This window comes from Prenolepis imparis, unplaced genomic scaffold, assembly GCF_030444845.1.
Source record: "Prenolepis imparis isolate NDT839.2.m4 unplaced genomic scaffold, iyPreImpa1.0 SCAF_10, whole genome shotgun sequence".
NCBI lineage: Eukaryota > Metazoa > Arthropoda > Insecta > Hymenoptera > Formicidae > Prenolepis > Prenolepis imparis.
Window position 1 is genome coordinate 16,481,790 of NW_028141168.1, and position 24,855 is coordinate 16,506,644.

General features: G+C 36.4%; 1 protein-coding gene and 1 long non-coding RNA gene across 7 annotated transcripts in view; one reads left to right on the plus strand and one right to left on the minus strand.

Moving 5' to 3' along the window:
• The first annotated feature begins 858 nt into the window (after positions 1-858).
• Positions 859-24,855, plus strand: part of Ptp10d (Protein tyrosine phosphatase 10D) — a 35,294-nt gene continuing 11,297 nt past the window's right edge. For 4 of the 6 annotated variants that reach the window (XM_083048542.1, XM_083048546.1, XM_083048545.1 and 1 more), the window contains exons 1-10: positions 859-3,814; positions 20,190-20,436; positions 20,633-20,908; positions 21,006-21,212; positions 22,204-22,557; positions 22,674-22,846; positions 22,948-23,311; positions 23,419-23,688; positions 23,800-24,108; positions 24,416-24,694. In XM_083048542.1, the coding sequence (XP_082904668.1) occupies positions 3,731-3,814; positions 20,190-20,436; positions 20,633-20,908; positions 21,006-21,212; positions 22,204-22,557; positions 22,674-22,846; positions 22,948-23,311; positions 23,419-23,688; positions 23,800-24,108; positions 24,416-24,694 (2,563 nt within the window). In that variant the 5' untranslated portion in view covers positions 859-3,730. The remainder of the gene's footprint in view (positions 3,815-20,189; positions 20,437-20,632; positions 20,909-21,005; positions 21,213-22,203; positions 22,558-22,673; positions 22,847-22,947; positions 23,312-23,418; positions 23,689-23,799; positions 24,109-24,415; positions 24,695-24,855) is intronic. The other 2 variants (XM_083048544.1, XM_083048548.1) reach the window with 2 other exon arrangements.
• LOC145942065 (uncharacterized) lies at positions 3,826-4,783 on the minus strand. Its single transcript, XR_014426298.1, has 2 exons — positions 4,712-4,783; positions 3,826-4,350 (listed from the first exon to the last, which is right to left on the minus strand). It is a non-coding gene; the product is annotated as an uncharacterized LOC145942065 (long non-coding RNA).

Sequence of the window (24,855 nt, forward strand, 5' to 3'; positions counted from 1 at the left end):
GGAGGATGTAGCAAGAGATGCTGGTATAGAGAGGAAGAAACAGGAGGTAGAGAGAGATTTGTATGTGTGTGGTCGTTAGTACATGTGTATAAGTGTGCGTGTTCCATTCCTACGAGCGAGCGAGGGGGACACGAATGTGTGTTAGTGTTTTACCTTACTTCGGGAATATGTCAGGGAAGGGCAGGGAATGATGTGTTACCTGGGGAAAAATGAGATGTAAAAGAAGACACGAGAGAGATGCGTCAACATGGATGTGAGATCACAGATGTTATACGTTCGGGATTTCGAGCTCCGTGAAGACGTCGCATCCATTTAAATGTCATTGCGTGGAATTGACAGGGTTTATGGGAGGGTCTTTCCTTCTATCATTTGACGTGACACGTGGGCCATATGTTTCGTTGTTACATCTATCATGCAAATATATTTCGACTGCGTTTTGATAAATAAATTTCTCGTAAAACTACATCATCGCGAGAGAACTCTTCATTGTTTTATAAATTTCAGATGAAATATGATAAATATATAAAATACGCATATTCCATTAGATATAATTTATTAGCAGTAGAATAAGAGAATATCAGAAAAAGATGAATGATTGTCAGCAAATTATTTGACAGCTGCATGAGATGAAACTAAATGTATGCATAGCAAATGCAATGAGTTTTCATCAGGTATTCATCAGGATTCACCAATAAATTATCTCGCTTACAACTTGTAATCCCTTCTTCTAGCTACGTTACTGGGTTGACCCGCACACAACTATACAATACTCGTCTGTATATCACATGCACACCATGTTCGTGCACACAATATACATGACAAGAGCAAGCAAGAGGGAAAGAGAGAAGGAAAGCTCCGACAGTCGGTGGGAGTCCGAGGCAGCGGATGCAGTAGTGATGGCGGCTGCGTTGGATGTTTAGCCTGGGCAGGCCAGGTCGAAGGAGAGAAGGAGGCAGACGAGGCAGGTGGGAGAGAAAAAGAGAAGGAGAGAAAGAGAAAGAGCCAGAGTTGGAATGGAAAGACAGCCAGGTTGCTCGACGAGGTTGCAGGGATGAGGGGCGACGAGGCAGGGAACGGCTTAGCCTGGCGCTGCCTCGATCGTAGCCACGAGCTGAGTGTTGAGAGAGCAACCGAGAGTCCCGTTGGCCCTAGTGGTCACCCGCACCGGGTGTGAGGCGTCATGAAAGCGCGCCAGTTGACCGAGTGCACCTACGGCCGTACGAAAGCACGCTGAACGTTTGACTCGCTCTTCCGGTTCTTTCTCACCGACCTCGCGCCTTCATCCAATTTCGGAGCTCGACGTTGACAGACGAGGAGAGCGGCGGCGAACCTCTCAGGGATTTGCCTAGGTGTTCTTCAGGAAGTTGCCCAGGTGTTCTTCAGGATCTCAGGATACCAGAGATGACAGGCGGATTAGTAGCGGCTTTGCCGATGAACGAGATCGCGAATTTGTCGAATGTTGTTTCTTTTCTTGTTAAAAAATCGTGATTCGAGGCGGTGAAGGTGGAGCACGGCCAGTGTCCTTGATGTTCGATGATTGATTGATATTACGCGGTATCAGAGAAGAGACTCATCCTGTGCGTTTATAGAAAGTTGGTGTTGTTTGATGGTGTTTATTTGAAATTCGAGCCTTCTCGTATATTCTATGACGATGCGCGCGTATATATAGCGATTAATTTAAATAAAGGTCTAGGGAGCGGCAAAGACAATGGCATCGAAATAACGTACGGATGACTGCTTCTTTGTTAAGTAGACGGAGCATTGTATTTGACATTTCTCCTTTCTCGTAGGAATTCTTCGACGGATCGTTCAAGATAATTTCGTGCCATTGACTTGACGTTTCTCGCGCGATAGAGCTTCTCACGAGTAATGTCTTGTACGTGAGCTGCGATAGAATAACGGAAGGAAGTTTCTTCTGGAACTGGACGTATGAAATAGCAGAACAATTTAATCCACTCATAATCCGGCCATAACTTATATTCCGTGTCGTGTTCCGTCTCATGCGCTTGGACTCGTAATATTTCTCTTTAGTGACATTAGACGAAGCTGTAGCAAGATACAAAAAAATCCTTTGTCTAGATACATACATGTACAAGTACGCACAAAGACTGCTGTTGAAAATCGTATCGTCAAATGACAATTAAATATCAGCGCAAAAATACGCGAAAACGAGGAACGTTGTAGTAAGAAGAGGATCGATTAGACTGACCCTTCCTTGGGCAAAATCACACGTTTCCGATCACCGAGCAATCTCGCGGCTATTTCCAATGTTTTGTGAAGCTTGCTTCGTTACCTCATTGTTGTCACATTGACCGCGCCGAAAGGTGCCACCCCTGCAGTTCGTTATTCCGTTCCGCACATTGGAGTGTTCAAATTACAAAGTAACGAAGGGAGGAAATTAATCCAGTCCAGAAATCCAGTCGATATGACGTTCCGTTTTGCGAATAGATAGATAAGAGAAAAGAACAAGAAAATTAAATAAATAAATAGAAATAGAAATAGTACATTTTTTTACGAGATAACGGAGTAATTATATATCGACTTTTCTCTTCGAGAGATTCAGCTCTCGCTGCATACATTAATATATTATATGATTCCTTTACGTCACGTACTTCAAGGATAACGTGAAGGAAAACAAAGCTGTCTGATCTTTAATGAGCGAAGGAACCGGTATTCTGCTGAACAACATGAAGAAAGGCAGAATGAAAAGATACGATACGCGTACGAGGTAAAGTAAAGGCAGCTATTCTTTGCTAATATAATTATTTATGTATATACCAATTGTTGAAATATATTTTCAACATTAGATAGATGTCAAAATTTAGAAAAGTCTCAATAAGAGTGAAAAATATGAAAAATATATATTACATGAAAATATACTAGAAGCTATTATCTATATATACATATATGTATCAACTGCTATTCGTTTTAAAAAAATTGCATACACGAAGAAAAAGCGATATAATCAAAATTAAGCAAGAAGCATTCCACGATACATATTTAAAATACAAGAAAAAAATGAATGTACGCAACGAAGCCGAACCACCTGAATTTGTCAGAAAAATTCTGCAATTAGCATATCGAAGAGGAATTTAATGAAGAGTGAGCGTTGAGATACAGGAAAGCAAGCGATTCTCGATTCGTTAAAAATTTATATAACACTCCGGGACACCTGACACAGAGTGGATGCGCCGGATTCGAGTGGAGGAAGGAGGAGGAGGAGAGCCCAAGGACTGAAAGCGGTGACTTTCGAGGTTCCCCGTGTCAACTGAATCATTGTTTCCTGGTGTTTCGGACTCGCGATAACGCGTGCAGTCATTCAGTCACTTAAAAGACTCGACGACACGCGGTTCGCCGGCTGATATGACAGCCGTTCCTACTGTCGCGATCCCTCGGCTCCTCTACCATCGTCGCCGTCACTATCTCCGAGACCGGCATAGCTGTCAAACGACCGAACAGGTGTTCCACCGCGAGGTGGCCGGAGTGGGATACGCGATTTTTTGTGATACTACACGCGCGGCGCGACTACGAAGAAGTGAGTCCCAGTGAGTCGTCGATCGATCGATGTGACACGCACATTCCTCGCGCATTCCTCGTTACTTAACCGGAGGTGTACTCGTGGGAGTCAATTACATGAGGTGCCAGTGAGTGTCTCGGTGAGGTGGACCAAGAGAACGTGGCTGCTGCAGGAAGATAAGAGGATTTCGGAGTAAATTCATATTTATCAAGGATGACGTGCCGCAAAGTCTCCTGTCCGCAACCGATATCCAAATTTAGCGGCATCCTCTTGCTGTCGCTGATTCTTTTAACCGAGGTGAGTGTTAATCACATGGATCTAGGACGTGCAGGTAGAATGTGGTTTTATATGTTAGAGATGTGGGTATTAACGCGAAGGACAAACATGTGGGATGAAACGTTATAAGGATTGATATACTAATCATAAGAAAGCAGTGTCAATTTTTGTTTACATAAATATCGAAAAAAGATAATATTCATTTTTAGTTCAAATTTTCCTAATATTTTTCGTCTCTTTATAATAAAATAATCACAGATGATCAACTTTGTCAGATCAATAATTTTATTATCACTTGAGCTTATTTATAATTTATCAAGTTTATAGAGTTTACGATAATTTTATTGCTTAGACCATCGCTCATCCATGCACTAATTTATTTAGAATTGGTCGATTTCTTGGGATTATTGTATATTAAACTTCTGTCCTTACTATCTCCTACTATCTATCAAGGGCGTGGAATAGCTAGAGAGTAATCTCGATCTAGGACAGTCCTCTCTAAAACGTTTCTTTATATTGAAATACGCGTACTTGAAGTATTCTTGAGACAAACACATCTAGAAGCATAAATTTGCAAATTTAAATTTATGATGCAGATATGCTAATCAAGCTAAGCGAACGAATAAATAGCTATAAATAAAAGTCAACATGGAAAGAAAAAAATTTTTTTCGAAATTTTTTCTCTTTGTTACCTGTAACTAATTATATTCACATATTAACGACATCAAATATACAAGTATGATTTCGACGTGATATTTTAGTTTGAATTTAGTTTAAAATTCGAACTTGAGCATTGCGTCGGATTCTATTTATTCGTTCAATGAGATTTCGTTCGAATGAAGAGATTATAAATTTCGAGAAGCAGTATTGGACGTATAATTTCAATATTAGAGAATATTATGTGCCTCTGTGACATACCGGAGTCAGAGTTTGAGTTGTGGTCAACCGATTGGTGAAGGGGAACGCGACCGACATCCACTCTTCTTTGCTCGATCGAATCGTGTCTGGACATTGCGAAACTCGCCTGACTTTCTCAACTGCGAATACGTTGGTTTGAATACCGATGTCTGCTCTGACTCCTGTATCTGTCGATGAATATTCAACGGCGTGTTAGTGTCATTAAAATAAATCTATGTCATTTACGACATATGTACTAAACAAAAAATCCTTCGATCTAACAAGAATTGATTTTCCAACGGTAAATTATACTTATAGTTTATTCCATTATCTATATGATCTGAATTTTTTACACGAACAAACTGTATGAATAATTTCAATATTTCGAAAGGAAAAGATTTTAATAATTATTGATGACAAATTCAATCAGATATCGGAGAGCTAGCAAATTAAAGCGCTTTAGATTGCATTTGCCGTAGATAATCGAAAAGATTTCCTGAGATCATTTGTCGATGTTAAACCGCGGATTGCGAGATTTCCCTCTCTTTTGAGCAGGAGAAGAGAACACGAAGGAAATCTGCCTTTCCGGGTAATTTAAATATTTAACACACTACAGAGTGCGAGGATTACATACACGTGTGATTACGTAAACAAGTTTTTTTTTATTATTATCTTCTCATGGAGCTAATGATTTTATTATACGGTAATCGGACGGGAGCGACATGCATTACGGGAACATTATTCTCGCAAAACAATACACGGAAGTGATAATCACAGTGTAATTTGTCTGAAGAAGTTAATTTTTTTTATGATTCGCGCTATTAGATATTTATAGTAACAATTTTTGAAAAGTTTTACATCAAACAATTAATTTTTATTTTTTGTTAGACTGTACTGTATGCTATTGTATAAAATTTCGAAGAATATATAATACATAGAAAGAGATAAAAAGAAATTGTTCCAGTAATGCACCGCATGCTTCTTTAACGCTTTCTTCGCTAATTTTGATTCGATTTTTCCTTAATAAAAATGTCGAGACATTATTAGCTTCTCTGTGTAATTAGTGGATGAAAATAAAGAGATTTTCTCGAACTAATTATAAATCTCAAGAGCATAAATACACATAACAGGACATTCTTTAGTTAATCTTAGATAAATTTAACAGCATATTTTAATTTACGAGTTAATTAAAAATTATATGTAAAATATTAGAGATTGAAAAGTTACAATAAATTGTGAATTTGTCGACATTTTTTTATATTAAGCAAAAATCGATTCTAAACTGATTAAAGCCTATTCTACAATGAACGCAAAACGCAAAACGCTAGTCGCAGTGTCACGTATTCACAAATTTTAACCTCTTACGTCACAGTTAAAGCAAGCCGCACTTCTGTTGATAAAGGTTTTCTAATGCCTTTTTTAACGAGAAATGATGAGATCAAGTGAAGCAATTGATCAAATGTATTGCATCTGGTCGCATTCGTTTTGCGTTACGGCTAGCGTTTTGCGTTTTGCGTCTATTGTAGAATAGGCTTTAAGAAGCTACAAAATTAAAGGAACATTTTATTTAATTTTTTTATCAATATATTATCGAAGTCTGAAAATTATTTAATATTTTGTTAAAAGGTATGATATAATGTGTTTCATAATAGAAACGTAAATTTAATAATTTTACTTTAAACGTATCGATCAGCATCTTTGGATTACGGTTTATCGACCAAAGGAAAGTTTTGTTGGCGAAAGTACGTCGTGTTACTACTCAACGAAGCTCGTAATAGACAAAATGGACTGTCTGAATGTTTCATGCTCGAAAGAAAGCCAACGCCCATTTCAACGACCCTTATATGAGGCTATTCTATACGCGAAATCGATTTTACGTCAATTTCTTCGTCACGGAACATTCCTCGCTACCTTAAAAAAGAATCAAAGTTCATCGTATCCTGTGATTAATTTTAGGATATTAAATCAGTCGCAATGATATTACTTTTGGATAAATGTTATGACAATTTCATTGCAAAATTAATTAAACATATGAATTATTTTTGATATAACAAAGCATGGGAAGAGTCGTGTAATTATATCTTTAATTATATATCGCAGAAAGTATATATACGCGTAAATCATTAATGTAATATTGAATTAGTGTTGCTTTATTTGACCGCACAGAGAATGAGTGATGCAAAGTGATAATTAACCGTAGAGGAGATACGTAATGTAATTGGTATCATACATGTGCATTTCGCGAAAATAAGAAATTTAATTAACAAGTCCATACTACTTAAAACATTTGTTAATTAAAATTCTAATTTGGCAAATATGATAATTAAATAAAAAATGACAAACCAGTAATTAATCAGTATTATTTTAATTTCAAACTTGATTAATTTTGCAAAAGTGCGAAGCTTATCTGATTCAGAGAAACTTTCGGAGTACATTTTTTGATAAAGCATTAATTTTATAAAATTAAAAATTTTATCATTTAATATAATTAACGGTTTAAATAGCATGACATTTTCATGATAAAATTTTATGTAAAAAGGATGTATTGTATAAATATGCAAAAGAAAGTACTGAAATAAAAAAGTTATTGAAATTTACAGTAGGCTTCGCAACACTTCCGATTTCGCACGTGCTTGGCTTTCTGTTTATAAATCCGCTCTTTGCGGGGGTGTCCCTACATATTTTTGCAATACGGTCAAGTATACCGGATGCTCGTTTGCCTTTCATTATCCTCCGCAAAATTTACATCCGCCGCCGTGTTTTTTTTGTAAACCAGAATAAAAGAATTTTCTAAATTACTAGATGAGATCATAATTTCCGTTATGCTTACGCATATATAAATGTATCATTTTTCAACAAATCGTTTTTTTTTTTTTTTTTTTTTTTTTTTTAGATAAATAAGTAAGCTCTACAGCTTTTCGTTTTGTATTAAATTATTTTAAAACTGCAAATAATATCTGTGTAATTTATAAAAAAAGTAGAAATTAATAATAACTAATACTAATCGGATAATTTTCATTGGATGATGATTTGATCGCAGTTTAACATATTCTGATTAGATTTTTCTCTTTTTCTAAGATGGGGAGATAGAAACCGTGACATTATTGGCCCAGAATTCGAGGCCCATGACCGCGCTATATTAAGCTCTTACTACGGAGACCCTATTCGCCGAATGGCTCGCAAATAGCCGGCGTCGTCACTTTTAAGTCAGGCGTTACGCTACACATGCGATAAGTTAGGCTGACAAGCGAGCATATCGTTGCTTAGACCAGAGGCGAACAAAAAGATATATTGCCTCTGGTATATAGTTTCTTTATAATTAAAGTTCTCATGGGTGCGGGCGACGACGTCAGCTTTATTCGAGTCCCATCTGAATCTCTCGAATGGATGTGCAGCTGTCACGGATATTTTTTACTAAAGAAAATACGGTGGAAATATATGTATATCATCTCGTTTTAAATATTATAAAAAAGAAAAAGATATACATGCTTTCCCTGTGGAAACTTTATGCATTTCGATTACATGCAGATAAAATGATTCGGAATAAAAACAGCACCATTTGAAGCACGCAAGTATTATGAATCGCTGAACAATTTAAATAACGAATTATTGGAATATCGAAGAGGCGGCGAACAGGTATACAATTGACAATGCAACATTTATTCACGCATCGAGTGCAATCTCTGCAATATGTGCATTTCTCTGTCCGCTCTGCACAAATACAGATAAAATATCTGCAAATATTGATTATATTAATTCGTAAATATATATTTAAAATAATAAGATTAAAATAAAAAAGATAAGAATAATGAATAATATATGACGATAAAATAATTACTTAATTTATTGAAAGTTATAATATATTCACACACATACATTATTGTTTAAATTAGATCAAATATAGTAAGTTTAATATTTCCTTTATTCTCCGTTACGGATGCGACATACCGGAAACGGTGTCTCGCAAAGGCAGGAACAAGTCGCACGTGGTTGCTCTGCTGAGTGTCAAACGACTTCGGTGAATCGTTCATCCGGATGCATCCAAGTATATCCTGGACTAGCCTGAGAGAAGATACCGGCTGTATGCCACTGACGAAAATAAAGCAGACGGGAGAAATAAATCACTGTTCGTTCGTCTGAGCAGCATCCGAGATCTCGCGAGCTGTCGCGAATGACGGGATTTAAAAATTTAATTCGAAGCAGTTTAGGCAAAAGCGAAATTATTAATATACATATTAACTCACAGATAAAACGCGAGGCTTATAATAAAAATATTATAGCCAATATTATATACATATAATATATATAGATATAACAGCTTGTGATATAATTATTATTATTATTTGAAAAAAAGCAGAAGTCACACCTTGTGTCTAATTCTTTATTATTAAATTAAAAATATAAGCTTGTCATTCAGTTTGCGTGTAAAAGAGAGCGAACATTTCTATTTTAATTTAGGAATAAAAAAAATTGAGACAATTTATTTCAATTCGCGATATGTTTTTCTCTGCGGTGCATTGTGCGTCTTCCGCTCAAGTAAACATCCGCGATTTTATTCATCCGCTTGATATCCGTTTGTTCATCCGTCTTCCCGCGTGTTGTGCCGAGTAATAAAAGACGTGGAATAAAAAGACAAAAATAAAAAACGATGATGGTGCACCACGTGCGCGCGGTTCCCTGACGTTGCCTGACGTTGGGAGTAAAGGAAGAGAAACAGTTTGTGATAGCTTTTTTGGTATATCCCGATGCACTCTCCCTTCCCCTGTCCTCGCCCCTGTGAACGCATTCGTCCATAAAATACTTGAAGTTTCGCCTTCGCTTTCTCGTTCTCTCCCTTCTCGTTGCATCCGTCCAAGGATTATTTGAATAAATCGCACGTCGCGCTTTCGAAAAAAAAAAAAAGAAAAAATCATACACACACATTGACGTCATTCCATTCTGTCTGCGACATCATTTTACGCGCTTTTCAAGGATCACAGCGGGATCCTCGCGCCGCTATGTTTTTCTTCAACAACGCGTCTTAATTAAGGCGCGTCGTGTCTCGCATCCTACTTCATCCTAGGTTGATTAATTCTATACGCGCCGATGTCTAGTAGTCTGCGATTTATACGTGGAATTCCCGAGTTACTTGTGTACCTTGCTGCAAAGATAAATGGTGCCTATACTCTGTACGCAATTAATTCTGTGCCGCGCGAATCTCTCGTCGTATCTGAATTGAATCTTCATGATATACAGGGGGAGGAAAGTAATGATTACATATATTTGTATTGACAAGTACTCCGTAGAATGCAAATTAATTAACCTTGGCTTTATATTGTTATTATATATTAATTATCTGTTATATTGTTATTGTAAATTAATATATTTGCAATTTTGTGAATAATTGGCGTAGCATATTTTTTTTTATTATTAATAGATTCTGTTGCAGTTAGCGAATGAATTAGTAACAAAGTTTGGTCAAATATGCAATGCTAATAATAATTTCGCTACGATAGCAACATTTTTTTTCTCTCCATATACATACCTATATATGTTTAAGTGATAATTAAAGAAATGGCTTCTTCAAAATAACATTTAGCACTATGTGCATTAATGCATATCGTGTCGTAATACGATCTGTCTCGATATTGAACGAAAATATCGAGAAGATGTGAAAATACATTTCAGGAATTTATTCGTAAGCAAAATAGAATCGTACACTTGTTTTCGACGTGTAGTTCAATGACTTTATTGACGAATTAATTAAATAAAATGATTTTATATATGCCGGCTTGCGCTGTGTATATGGCAGCAAATGTTTCATAAAGCATGTAGAATTAAATCACGTTATATTTATAAGTGTGATTAATAAACGACCTTGTTTAGTTATATACGGTCGTATATATGTATTGTATATATCTACAAAATGTAAATATCAATAATAAATTTTTTTGGTAATCAAAATTAAATTTACATATCATAATATACAATAATAGTCTCTTAATGCATTATTCAATTATTCGTGGAATTTTACATAATCTGAACGTTGTCAATTCAAAGGAGCTTGTTCTCCGGTTATAATACAGAAATTATTTTTTAAGCATTTTATAATTTTGACCTTTACAAACTTGTAGATTGCGCGTTTAATAAACATTTGGATAATTAAAAATACATTAAGCAATATTATGCCCGAAAAGTGTTGATTTATCACGCAATTAATGTTCTTGGCTGTAGTAATTAAGTTTCAATTTATGTTCAAAACAGACTTGTGCATGATATCTTGGAAAATGCGGCGAAAGTTTGACGACAATTGGCTCTAATGATAGCAATCTAAATTGTCCGATTTGTCACGCGTGGATATTTACTAATTTGATAATAGTGTTACTTTAAAGCATTTTATCAGTAAATTTTTAATATACATATTAAAAATTTGCAAATGCTATTATTTGAATTTTATGAAGTTTGGAAAGGAGACTAAGAAAAAGTGTAATATATATATATTAAATCAAATTAAATTTTAATAGAGGAGACAAATTATTTCACAGAATTGCACTTTGTTTAACAAATATACATTCATTATTGAACAATCAATAATTGTAGATGAATTGCGTTATGTAATTTGCATTGTTTACTATTTTCAATAATTATTTAAATCCTCAATATGACAAACAGACTCATTAGGAAGGAACTATTTGTGTTGTTTAATTATATATACAATTGCTACGTCTCATAATGACTCTTGCTAGTGTTTCCATTGAAACGTTAAACGCCAAACTCTCGAGCTCCGTGCTTGCTTGCTTACTTGCTTGCCTCAAGAATCATCGTATAATTGCGCGAACGATGACGCAAGTCTTAATTGCGCAAAGTCAAAAGTTGCGCGATAAATGCGTTACGGACAGTCGAGAAATAGCGCGCGTCTTATGTCCAAATGAGTTTGCATCGGACATTATTACGGCGAAGTATATTCCTTTCTCGATTGAAAGCATTGGAATTTTATATTTCGACAGATTGATGCCATAATAACGCACGATTTTCTGTGATAAATATTTATTACTATATAATCAAAGTTTCGAAAATTTAGAATGTTTTCTTTCTTAATCGCACCTTTCTAAAGAAGGACAACGTCCTTCGGAGACACTTTCATTATCTGGCTTTGCCTCAAAAACTTGGCCTCATATTACAATAGCTGCTTTCAAAACAGAATGAATATATAAACCGCGCACTTTCTTCTCGACCCAACCAACTATATGCATGCTGTAACAAAAACAAGCGTACCTTCTAATTTCCACATTCATGAGATATCTCTATGAAATTTTCAATTTCGCAGCTTTCAAGTCGCATAACGAATTCAATAAATAGAGTTTCGAGAAGAGTACTATACTCTTACATGCAGTACTTTTTTCTACTAATTATAAATGAATTTAAATATTATATCATTTAAATTAAATGTTAAATATTAAATATTAAGTATTAAATAGTTAAGTATTAAATAAATATTAATTAAGTACTAATTAAATAATAATTAAGTATTAAATATTATTTAATATTCAAATAATATTATCATATTGTACTATTTAAATATTATTGTGTATGAAATGTACATCATTTAACTAAAGACTTTCGCTGCGGAAATGAAAACGGCTGACGAGCGAGGTAACAATCATCTGCAACGTCTGTATCTTGGATTACACAATCATCAATCAGCTCACGCGCAGGTAATGCTTTTTTATAGTGGGGAGACTGCAAAAAAATTCGAATTACTATTGAGAAGCCGAAGCGAACATCCGGTAAACAGGAAGCAAGATCATTAAGTGCACGCAGATCTTATCTAGGTTCACACCACAGTATATCGAATATATACATATTAATACAATCAGATGAGCATCGAATTGTTATTATAAAAAATACCCGATTATCAAGATGAAGATGGAATTTATGCAAGTGTCATTATTGGAAAACTCGTCTTCGTACGCTGTCATAACTTTTTCTTTGCTGGCAATCGAGAGAGTATTGAATAATTAAGCGACTGACGATGAATACATGCCAGAAGCCGATAGATAAATTGCTTCGTTATGTAATTAATGAATTTGACAAATCGCAATTGTCTCTGGTAGATAGATGCATGATTGTCGTTTTGAATAAGTTATTTTTCATTATACGACGATCGAACTTTATGTTGGAAAATATTAATAGTCGCGCGCGAAGATAAGCCGCCTGGGGTAATAAATTCCTTAAATGGAATTCAATGTTTCAAGAGTTATCAAACTATACTTTTATGTGTGCATAATTATCGATTAATTATTTTTAAAAATTACTCACGTATTGGTTTTTACATGTCTGTCGTTGACAAAAACATCTACAAAAAAATATTTCGCGATATATGTTGGGATAATATTATTACTTATAATATATAAAAATATGCGATTGATATAATTTGCATGACGTATTAATAGCTTATTTTCAATCTACATAATTACAAATACATGTCTGACGGTTTCTTGCTGACAGGTAATTACAATTGTTAATAAGCGTGCAGTGATATAACAACACGTATCGGTATATATTGTAGCTTCGCTAGATTTTTATCGGATTATAATAATAAGAGAATGTGAGAATCGACAAATTGACGCGCAGCAATTATTAAAACACGAGTGAGCTTGTTGATCGACGGCGGAATATTTTTCAATTTCTTTTTATTGTGGAAAATGTTTTCATCGGTCTCACACATCCTTCTTGTTATTCTTGCAAAAAACATGTCAAAGCGATCTCCCAAGCAATTAACGAAGCATTATGTTACACTCGATATGGCACGTCGTCGCATTTGATCGACGTGTCTTTCAACGGAAAAATTTACCGAACGCATTATCATAAAATATACACGGTTTGTATTATACATATGTGTACGTGATATATTGCGCTTATTGCGGATAATATTATTTCGCCATTGTTTCGCTTTGCACAGAAACGCACATCTTTCGCTGCGAGAGACCCGCATATTCGATGCCTGATATATTTTTACCGCTTTACGAGACGCTATATCCGGCTAGAAAGAAATATTCCCGTTTGTCACACGGGAAATGGTAGCGCTGAAAAGCGGATTACGGAGCGATAACTAAACGTAAACAACGTTATCGCCGTTCGAAATACCGTTATACGAGCGTATCGTTAATGAGGATTTGTTCGTCGACGTATATAATCGTTTTAAGCATCGAGAATTCATTTGCAATGATAATATATACCGAAGAAGCTGTAAGAAGCTATTCTCCTCGACAGACATCAGAAATCCCGAGACTCATCTTCGCTCATCATCCCGTTGTGCGGAAAATGTGGCGAATGAGAGAGATTTTAACGCGCGATCGTGACAGAGATTTCTATTTGACAGTCGCGCACGTTTCCGCGATTCTCGCAGCTTCGACGATACGTCAGTGGAAATTAATTGTTCCGTTTCCAATTACGCGATAATTGCATTACCGTACATTACTGATCGCACTTTTTTTTATCCCCGCTGCTTCTGCAAATTCCGAAACGATCGTTTCAGTGTCACGCTTTGTGAATAACGCGGATATCGTAACAGGATGATCACGTGACAGGCTTTACACGCTGCAAAAATTATATAATCGATTGATAGGGAGAGAGAAAGAGAGAAAAATAGCCGGATCAAAGCGTTAATGCAACGTCCGGTTGTAAAAACAGCTTCAGTCGTCGCAAGAAACATGGAGGATATATGTGGGTCAATTCGTGATCGATCAAATGTAGGTGTATATAATTCGCATCCGCGAGTTTAGACCAGAGTCGAACAAGCACAATGAAATATCCGCGTCCGGCAAAATGGATTAGTGCTCCAAATCCACTTCGATGATCGACCTGCTCGATCGCGCGATTCGTTCGATTTTTTGTCCGAGTTGTAAAATATATATGCGCGTATTTAACTATACAAATTGGTGGTTAAATCTCTTGGTAAATGACGGTCGATAACGGCGGAGAACGCGTTCGTCACGCGAGACGTGCATGACGTCAGCCTGGCGATTATCTAAGAGCAACGTGCATTTCATTATTTTACCGCCGATTTATCTTGCCGTTATTTAGAGTTACCCGGCTTATTAGCTAAATTAAAAGGACTTCCATTTAATTAATCATGCATTATTAATTATCGCGAAAGGAAGCGCGCGTGCGCCGTTATTCTAATTATATTTCTTCGAAAAAGGAGCATTATGAAAAAAACTTTTGAAATACCTGTGGTATCATAAATAATAAATATAGTTTAATGAGATAAATATTATCGTGAAAAACGTTGTGTGCGGATATAATCGAAAGCGGGCTACGGGAATTGTTTAATTATACTTATAATAAATTATGCATGAAAATATTGAATGCGATTAAAAGGGAGAAAAGGGTGATTACCATACACGAATCGAACAAGGTCGTGCAACAGGTTTTGCAAGGGGTAAAGATGATGAAGCACGCGAGCTACTTAGAATCTTCCAAGTGCACATTCGTAAACGAGTTTCTTTCCCCATTCTCGTTGTAGGAATAAAGCGATCGTTGGGTCTACGATGGGTCTTCCGATTCTTTTCTGAATATACTCACAATAGGGACAAAGTGATAGCACCCTTTATATATTTGTATGCATCATGTGTTTTCTGAAGAGATCCTATTATTTGTTCATTTGCATAAAATATATCTTGACACAATTGTAAAAAGAAATGTAAAGTAGTCACTAACTTGTTTGGATTTTTAAAAAATCTTGATTCGAGCAATAATTATTGAAATATTTATTATTGAGAATTAAAAAGATTAAAAAATATACAATCTTGAATTAAGATCTGACAAAGAAGTTTGCGTTATTATATAATTTATTAGCAAATATATGTGTTAAAATATAATAATTTTAGAAAGAATAAAATTAAAACTTAATAATAATTCTCGTGTGTTTTCTAGTGGTTCTAAAAGTGTAATAAAAATCCATCAACTCAAAGAAACTAATTAACAATACACGCTTGAAATGCACATTGCCGTGTTACTTTTTTTTTACTGGTTTATACAGCGACTTCATTTTTATAAGCCACTACAAAGCCAACTTCTCTTTCTCTATTTCTCCCTCGGGACATTTATTTTGTTCCCAACGCGTTGTTTGTTTGCTGGAATTTTTATTCCGAGGCTGATTCGTTTTTGCTATTCTATGCACGATCACGTCTCACTTATTTACGGATTCGAAACTCGTCCGTGAACCAGAACGCGTTCCGCGTATTTGTGCCTTTGGTCCTGCCTCTTGGATCTAGGGAGACAAAGGGAATATTGGATTCCTGTCGTGCTACGTCGACCAAACGGCTTGTCGTCGTAGCTAATGCACGAGACAAAATTTACAACGAGAATTTATCTCGCCTAGCTTGGAGCGAATCAAAGCGTAGTCGAATGTGTACATATATAGCAGAATTTATCTCTTATCTTTATTCCAATATCCTCTTCTTTTTTGCGCGTAAACAATTGGTCAGAGAGAAAGAGAGAGAATTTTAATAGAAACTTCTTTTCAAGAGAAGGATATGACGAGAGTGTACGATACTGAATGATGTGATGGAGGATGCAGCCTACCAATTCCGATGTCGACATAATGCACCGGATAGAGAATAATCGTGATTCATCACAACACACTTGCTGTACTTATTTTATTAAAATCGGCATCATCTTGTGATCTTCTGCGCTCAATGAAATGATACGATATGATGACATCATATTGATATTTCTGTATAATACATATCATATAATTCCAAAAGATTATATCGGTATTTTTATGAAGAAAAAAGCTATCTTTTCTGATTACTCTGTAAATTAAATAGAAGATACATCCGAAAGAACCCATAATTTTAGTATTTTTGGGACGAGCTGTATACATGACCTGTTCGACGCGCGCCAAAAAAAAAAAAAAGAAGGCAAAACCCGATGGATACTCTAATAACAGGATACCAAGGCGGATACGAAAGGGTGACGAGCGATACGCATTACAAAGTGTCACGGACGCGTCGCTGATGGAGTGTCACGACGGGGGACACGCGTCACTTCCACATTTCTACCTACCTACTTCCACGCGCATTGAACATGAACGAAAACTGCTCGAGGTCAGAGCCGCGTCAACAACGGTCAACCGGAAGTGACGGGCGCTGCTCGTGCGCGATCGAGAGCCGGCTCGCTGGATGCTACTTTCTACTTTCAAAGTTCTTAAACCAGGAGCGATAAGAGTTAAACGCCGTCGTCATACATGAGAAGATCAGGCTTTCCAGTGAAACATATGTGTGTTGGATGAAGAAAAAAATCAGAAACATACGAGGAAACTTGATGATGTATTTTCAGAACAAGCCGATCGGGATAAGAGAGAATTGCGGTTTTTCCTTCTCGCGATATAATTTAAAACGAGCTGCGCGGAATTGCAGCTGTGCTCGTTGCAACGAGTTGTTTCAGAGTTTCATGACGAACAGCTGTCTATGATGGAACGAGTCGTGCCAGCCACGATATGCTTCGCGTTGCGAGATCGCGTATACCACATGACGGGAGCTTAAGTTACATCCGTACACATTATCTTTTTTTTTCTCTCTCGAATGACGCAGATATATGTACGAGACCACGCTGGCTCGTATTCGCGTGTGACTCATATGGATCTGTTTTTTTAAGAGATGGATTTGTTTTTTTAAGCGACAACCCGACGTAATGGCAACGACGAGATGCTGGCTATAATATCATACAATGCTTCTTTTTGCGGCTATAATTTTGTTAAAAATTCAAAAATTACATTATTCTTTAGTCCCACGTGTGTCATATAATTTCAACGACGAATTACATTTGCTTTCTTTTGAATATTTGGAAATAAATGAGATTTACGCGAAATATCTCGAACTAGCTACGCATTTTCTGATTTTTCCTTTCAAGCTCGCCGGCGAGCTATTATTCAGCTCTTCTTTGTACAATTAGAAGTTTTTGTCCTCGTTCATGCGACAGTGGGCACGAGGGATAAGCTTGTCTGTGGGGGGTAGAGTCGAGAGAAGCGAAGGGAAGGTGGGAAAGGAGACGTTGCGATAGACGGAGATAGAGCAGGGATCAATATGCACCTCACACTATCGTGGACGAATAGAGGAGAAGTGATTTCGCCGCTCTAGGTTCTAGATTGAATGTGTCGAGAGATTCATCGTATTGTTACCAGTAATCAAAGCTAGTACATCAACGTTAAACTGTCGTAGTAAAATGATTAATCACTAAATTAAACTTCAAATTATATTTAGACATTTATCAAGGAGTTAAATACTTGTTTCTTCCAAACAGGGGCTAAAAATTCCTTCTCTTTTTTTCACTACAGAAATTGAGCTAAATAATGACTTAGATAAAAGTTTATGACTAATAAATTAATCCTAAAAATATTAGCTATTAGCAACAAATGGCGACACTTAAAATTACAACAAATTATTTCTTATGAACGTTTGCTCGCCTCAACATATAATATCTCTATAAAGATTAATACTAGTATAATATTTCTAAGGATTTCTATACTAGTCATAAACTTTCATTTTAAGCCATCATTTAACTAAATTAAAGGTGATGGCAAAAAGGAGAGGTTTTTCTATGGAGACTTGCCCGCTCTTTTTACGTTTTACATTAATTTCTAAAAGTCAAACTTTTTTTGTACCTTCGTATATCTTGAATAATTTCGCTCATATCGGTTATAAATAAATAAATATTACGACTGACAAATTGCCCCTCCGACAGTTGTCATTCAAATTTGATTAATCACCTGGGATTCTTCTGTCATATCGGTCATACATTTTTTATGTGTTTTTGATGTGCAGTATAAGATTAATTTCGCGTCAAATATATTTTGAAGATTCAGAGATTGTACGTATATTCAATATTCAATATATATTTTTAAAAAAAATACATGTATGTATATATTTCTTTTATTTTAATATATATGTATATACGTATGTGTTTTTAGAAGAAATATAGCTAGATATTTATTTCTCTTATAAATAAAAAGTTATTCAATATTGGATTTCGTATGTCAAACATCGTTCGCAGCAAATCCTCCATCAACACGTCAACGACAGTGCTATAGATTTCCATCTTTCCCACGTCTCTGGGAATGAACTGTATTTTCCAGTGTGTATGCACACATACTATATCTGTCTGCGGTTTATCAGAATTCATAACTATGAACAGTCGCGTATATGTCCATTTCAAATCAACGTACCCGTGTTTATTTCCCATAAACAACTATCTTCCAATCTTTCGCATTCATTGTCAGTCGAAGCGTTTCAGTTTCGAGCGATCAACCTCTCGCCAATTCCGAAAAGATTTATGCAAATATCGTAAACGTTATGCAATAAAATTAAAACATTATATATACATTTTATCTACAAAAAATTGATGTCAGCTTGAAAAATTATAAAACGTTTTTATACGATTTAATGACTAGATGACTCTGTGGACTACCATTGTAGTTTTATTGTTTAGGAGAATAAAAACGTGTGGGATCGAAGGATCGTGCATTAATAGCCGATATTTTATATAAGGAAGCAAAATGTTCAACTGAGAGGTCGTGGGCTTCGTTAAAACTTGAAGTAGAATCGTGGGAACCAAAATACCGTACAAAAATACATTACGTCGAGTCGAATAACCGTTATTACACAACAGAATGCAAGTTATTTGCCATCATCGGAATTATAATACTTTATGTAAATGAATATAAAGATAGACGAGGAAAATCGATGACGCGATAAGTGATAGTTTGCGAGCTCGGTCATTTTTAAAATGATCTTTAAGGACAGCAGAATCTTGAAACTCGAGATACACTGCTGATTTATAACGGGTCCTTACTAACACGAGTCTGACCCACGGATCATGCTTACAATATTGCGTGACGAGACCGTGTAAAAGTACATATAAGCGTTGAGACGAGTTTGAAATTCAGCATTGTTGTCCGAAACAGTTAGACATACGCACATTCTCATAAAACCACATCTTTGCACAGAAACACACTGCATTATTTGATTATACTCAAGCTTCTAGCATACTCAACGTAATAACTCTAAGTATGCATGATTATTTTATATTTATTAAAGTTTATAAATTAATAAGGTTTGCTAAAGAATAAAAATTTTGCTATTGTTTTTTGCTATCGTATATTTAATCGTATATATATTTTTTCTCAATTATGTGGAATAAAAATAAATTTACGTTATTATAAAATAATCCACAGATTCGGCAAAAATAAAATTGTTTTCAGTATAAATAGTTCTCAGTATAAAATAGTTTATACATATTTCACAAGTGTCCTTTTTTACTATTTATATAATTGAAGTAAAATTTATGCTAGCTACAGTATAATAAATAACATGATATGTTGTACATGCTTCCCTCTGTATGCTAAATACATTATTAATGTAAATGTTATATGTGACCGTTAAGAGTTAATAATTACGACATGGTATCCGCGCGTGTGTGTGTGAATTAACGGCAAGTCCCGTGTGTTTTGCCGCAGGTCACGTACTCGGCTGATCTCGCGATCGAGATACCAGGCAACCTAAGCCAGGGTGGTTCCTGGTACCGTTTGGATTACAGCCCACCCGTGGGCTCTCCACCGCCAAATACCACTATAGCCGCCACCGAGATCGGTGATGTCATAAAGTTTAAGGACGGTCTGCCTGGGACGAGATACGAGTATTGGTTGTACTACAGCAATAGTACTCTTCACGACTGGTTGACGTGGACCGCCTCGATTACGACACGTACGTAATTCAGCGATGATTATTTTTAATAACGCATTTTTTTAAAAATATGAACAGTTCGTTTTTCTTCTCTATTTCCGAATCTAGCGGTCTCATCGTCCAAAAGTACGATTTATTTTCTTAAATTTTTCAACGGCTCCTTAAATTAAAAAATTCTTACGCGACAGGTGAATTAAAGTACAATTTTGTTCACCAGCACCCGATCCGCCTTCAAACTTGACGGTATCGGTGCGAAATGGAAAAACCGCGATCGTATATTGGTCACCTCCGACCCAAGGGAATTATTCCGGTTTCCGGTTGCGGACGCAGAGCTTCAGCGACACCGGAAATCCCAAGACCAGCGTCATCCCGGTCGACTCGGTGCCGTATACACTCCGAGATCTCACTCCCGGTGCCACGTACTCGCTTCAGCTCTTCACCGTGCTGGACGCCAAGGAGAGCGTTGCTTACACCAGCAGGAACTTTACGACAAGTATATATATAATTGATTATATGTATTTAAATAAAATTGTTTTTCGCAAGTCTATTTTTTTCATAAAGATACACGTGTCGCATTGAATTATTTGTAGAGCCGAATACTCCGGGAAAGTTTATCGTCTGGTTCAGGAACGAAACGACGCTGCTGGTGCTATGGCAGCCGCCTTATCCTGCCGGAATATACACGCATTACAAAGTTAGTATAGATCCACCGGACGCCATAGAATCCGTACTCTATGTAGAGAAGGAGGGCGAGCCCCCTGGTCCTGCACAGGCTGCTTTCAAAGGACTCGTTCCAGGTCAGCTGTTTGCTATCACGTAATTACACGCGCCGAACTATCGGATACGCCGAATAGGCGAGATTGTGTATAAATTACGTAAACTTATTTCGAGGCATACTATTACATTATTGTTATATATATGTTTTGAGTTCACAATGTGTATATGTTACAAAATATTTATATACACGCTAAAATTGAATCGGCTTTATTGTTTCCTTTTTCTGGATATGCGAAGCGGAACTATTTCAAGTAGAATCGCGGAGAAAGTACGCGTCTGCCGTTAAATAGAGCAGTTCGTGAATTCCAAGACGAATAAATTGTACAATTGTATCAATATTTATTTATTTTTTCTTTAACTAAAGAAAGACTTCAAACATATATCTGTCAAAGAAACATTTCTATACGTCAGAGAACTTGATTTATTTATTACATAAGACAAATAATTACAAAAGTACTTATTTAGGTCTAATTAAGTTGTGTATCGAACGTATCGTTTTCTACACTTAATATGCTGCAGATGTTTAATTTGATTATACAAGTGCAATGGAATTTGTTATCACAATTGTGATCTGCAATGTTTCTTAGAAAGCTAATTGTGTAATAGGAAAAGAACTTGTCTGTTATGAAAATTATGAAGAAAAAGTACTTTGAATCAAATCGATATCGCAAATTCTGTTGATTTATATGCACGCATTTTTTTTCCAGTTCTCAAATATATATATATATATATATGTTTTACGTAATAAAATAACGCTCAAATTAATTGTAGATATTAGCTCAAATTGATTGTGTGTATCCTATGCATTAAATATTAATAAACTCAATTAAAAATAAAAAATTTCGAACAAATACACACAGATTTTGGATAACCAAATTATTTTAATTTAAAGCTTGTCAAGCTTGTCAAACGCGATATTAAATTATAATTAATATTTGTACATAAATTGACGTACTATGTCTTATGGAAAAATTACATTTAATTTTTCTAAATCGTCTCTAAATATTATAGGTAGAGCATACAACATTTCCGTGCAAACCGTTTCCGAGGACGAAACGTCTGCGCCCACCACAGCTCAGTATCGTACAGTGCCGTTGCGTCCCCTCAACGTGACCTTCGATAAATCTTCCGTAACATCGACTTCCTTCCGCATGTTTTGGAATCCGCCCAACGGAACTTCCGAGTTCGACAAGTATCAAATATCGCTCGGTAGTAATCGGAGGCTCGCGCCTGTCACACGAAACCGAGACGACGAAAACAGATGGGAGTTCAAGGACTTGGAGCCTGGCAAGACGTATCAAGTGGTCGTGAAAACAGTTTCTGGGAAGGTCACCAGTTGGCCGGCCAGCGGAGATGTCACTCTGAGTACGTTTTACATACGTATCGCCTCTTAATTTAGTGCCTGCTAGAACCGATGCGCTTTTCTCCTTAGTATTCATAATTATTTATATTGTTTCTTGATTTATTTTTCGTATTTTTAGAGCCACTACCTGTTCACGATCTTAGAGCAGTAATCGATGAGAAAACTGGAATGGTGGAGGTTTCCTGGAGTCCGGAGAATTCCAGTACACAAGATAGTTACAAGTTACAATACCATGAAGTGGAAACGACGATTGGTGGCGATAGTAACACTTTGACGACTGACAAAACAAAGGTTTTATGAATTATTGAATAAAATAATTTCTCGATCAAAAATTGCTTAATTTCTTTAAATCGCATAGTTTCATTTTACTGACGTAATTGTCAAATCTACAGGTTACTCTGGAAGCTCTGCTACCAGGAAGAAATTATTCCATAATAGTGCAAGCGATTAGCAATAAAGTCGAGTCAAACGAAACCGTCCTGTACCAAGTGACGCGTCCAGCCAGTCCTGTGATCGAGGATTTGAAGCCTATTGAAAAGGGTTTGAACATTTCTTGGAAGAGCGATGTCAATTCTAAGCAGGAGAAATTCGAAGTAACTCACAACAGGAACGACACCGGGGAAAGTGCGACCACTCTGACTACGGAGTCGCATATCGTCTTGGAAGATCTTTATCCTGGTGCAGCATACGAGGTCAAAGTCTTCGCCATTAGTCATGGACTTCGAAGCGAGCCGCATGATTATATGCAAGCTGTCTGTAAGTGCGATAATCATTCTCTAAATTCTTTAGATTTTATCTTCTATTTTGTACTAATTGTACAAGTTTATTTGACTTACTAACCAACGTTGAATTATTTTTTTTAGTACCTCATCCACCGAAAAATCTCAGCATCGAAAAAGTCACGAGCAACACTGTGGTCGTTCACTGGGAAGCTCCGACGGATTCAATATTTATCGAATATTCCATCAGATATCGTACGGAGGATGATCCTAGGTGGGTCAAACTCCCAAGCGTTCGTGACACGGAAGCGGAAGTCGCGGACATGACACCTGGCGAGAGATATACTATACAAGTAAACACCGTCAGTTATGGCGTTGAAAGTCCGTATCCGTTGCAAGTGAATCATACAGTCAGTAAGTATACATCATATATAATTTTATCGTATATTTTTTCAATAATAATTAATGTATTTAAATAATTAAGGGCACGAGCTGAAGAATTTTTAAATTTTCTTGTCATTTAAGGACCCAATCCAGTTTTAAATATCACGCCAATCATTGACTCTACCAACGTAACTCTCGAATGGCCGCGACCGGAAGGTCGTATCGAGACCTACGTTATAAAATGGTGGCCTGTGAAGAACCCAGAAGACTTCAGAACGAAAAACGTCAGCGAGAGCAACGATGTATCTGATATCAGTTTCGAAGAAAATTCTGTGCAAATCGGTAAAGTCCTGGTGAGCGACCTAATGCCTGGAGTACAGTACTTCTTCGTCGTCTACACGGTGTCTTACGATCTAGTCAGCGACATCAGCAATTTAACCACGAGAACGAGTGAGTGCATCGATCTTCTTCGTCATTAGCGTTGACGAGTTGATCTCATATTTGTTATTTTTTTCGCAATCTATTTGACAGCTCATTAACGAATTTTGCCTGAATACTAATAAACATATTCGTTTTCCTTTATCACTAATCTCGTCCGTCTCGTCTGCTTTTCTATTACGTTATATTTGTTTGTCAAAATGTTTTATTATCCGGCTTGGCAATTTCGTCTGAAAGCTGACGAACGATGGGCGAATTGAGACGATCATGGTAGGTCGATTTATAACTAGACAAACAAAAACGAGACTTTGAAATCTAGTGCCGCTGATCCAGTCTGAGGTGGTCGTAGTGGTCGACCGGGATCAACCGGGGTCGTTGACGTTGCGATACACGCCGACGCCGATACAGTCTTCGAGGTTCGATCTCTACCGATTCAGGATTAGCGACGACAATAATACCACGAAAGAGCGTATGGTGGACGACACTGACACCAAGGTTACATTTGTTGGATTAACACCAGGCAAATTGTATAACGTGACCGTTTGGACAGTAAGCGATAATGTGGAGAGCAGGCCTCTCATCCGGCAAGACCGACTCTGTGAGTATCCACGTAATACAGCTTGATTTACGCAATAATTCTTTTTATAAATGCTAATACCGCGATTTTTACTGAAATCATGAATGAATTCATGAACGCTATGTTTGCTTGAATTTTTTAAATCGGGGGATTAAATTTTTAATACTTCTACATCTAACATA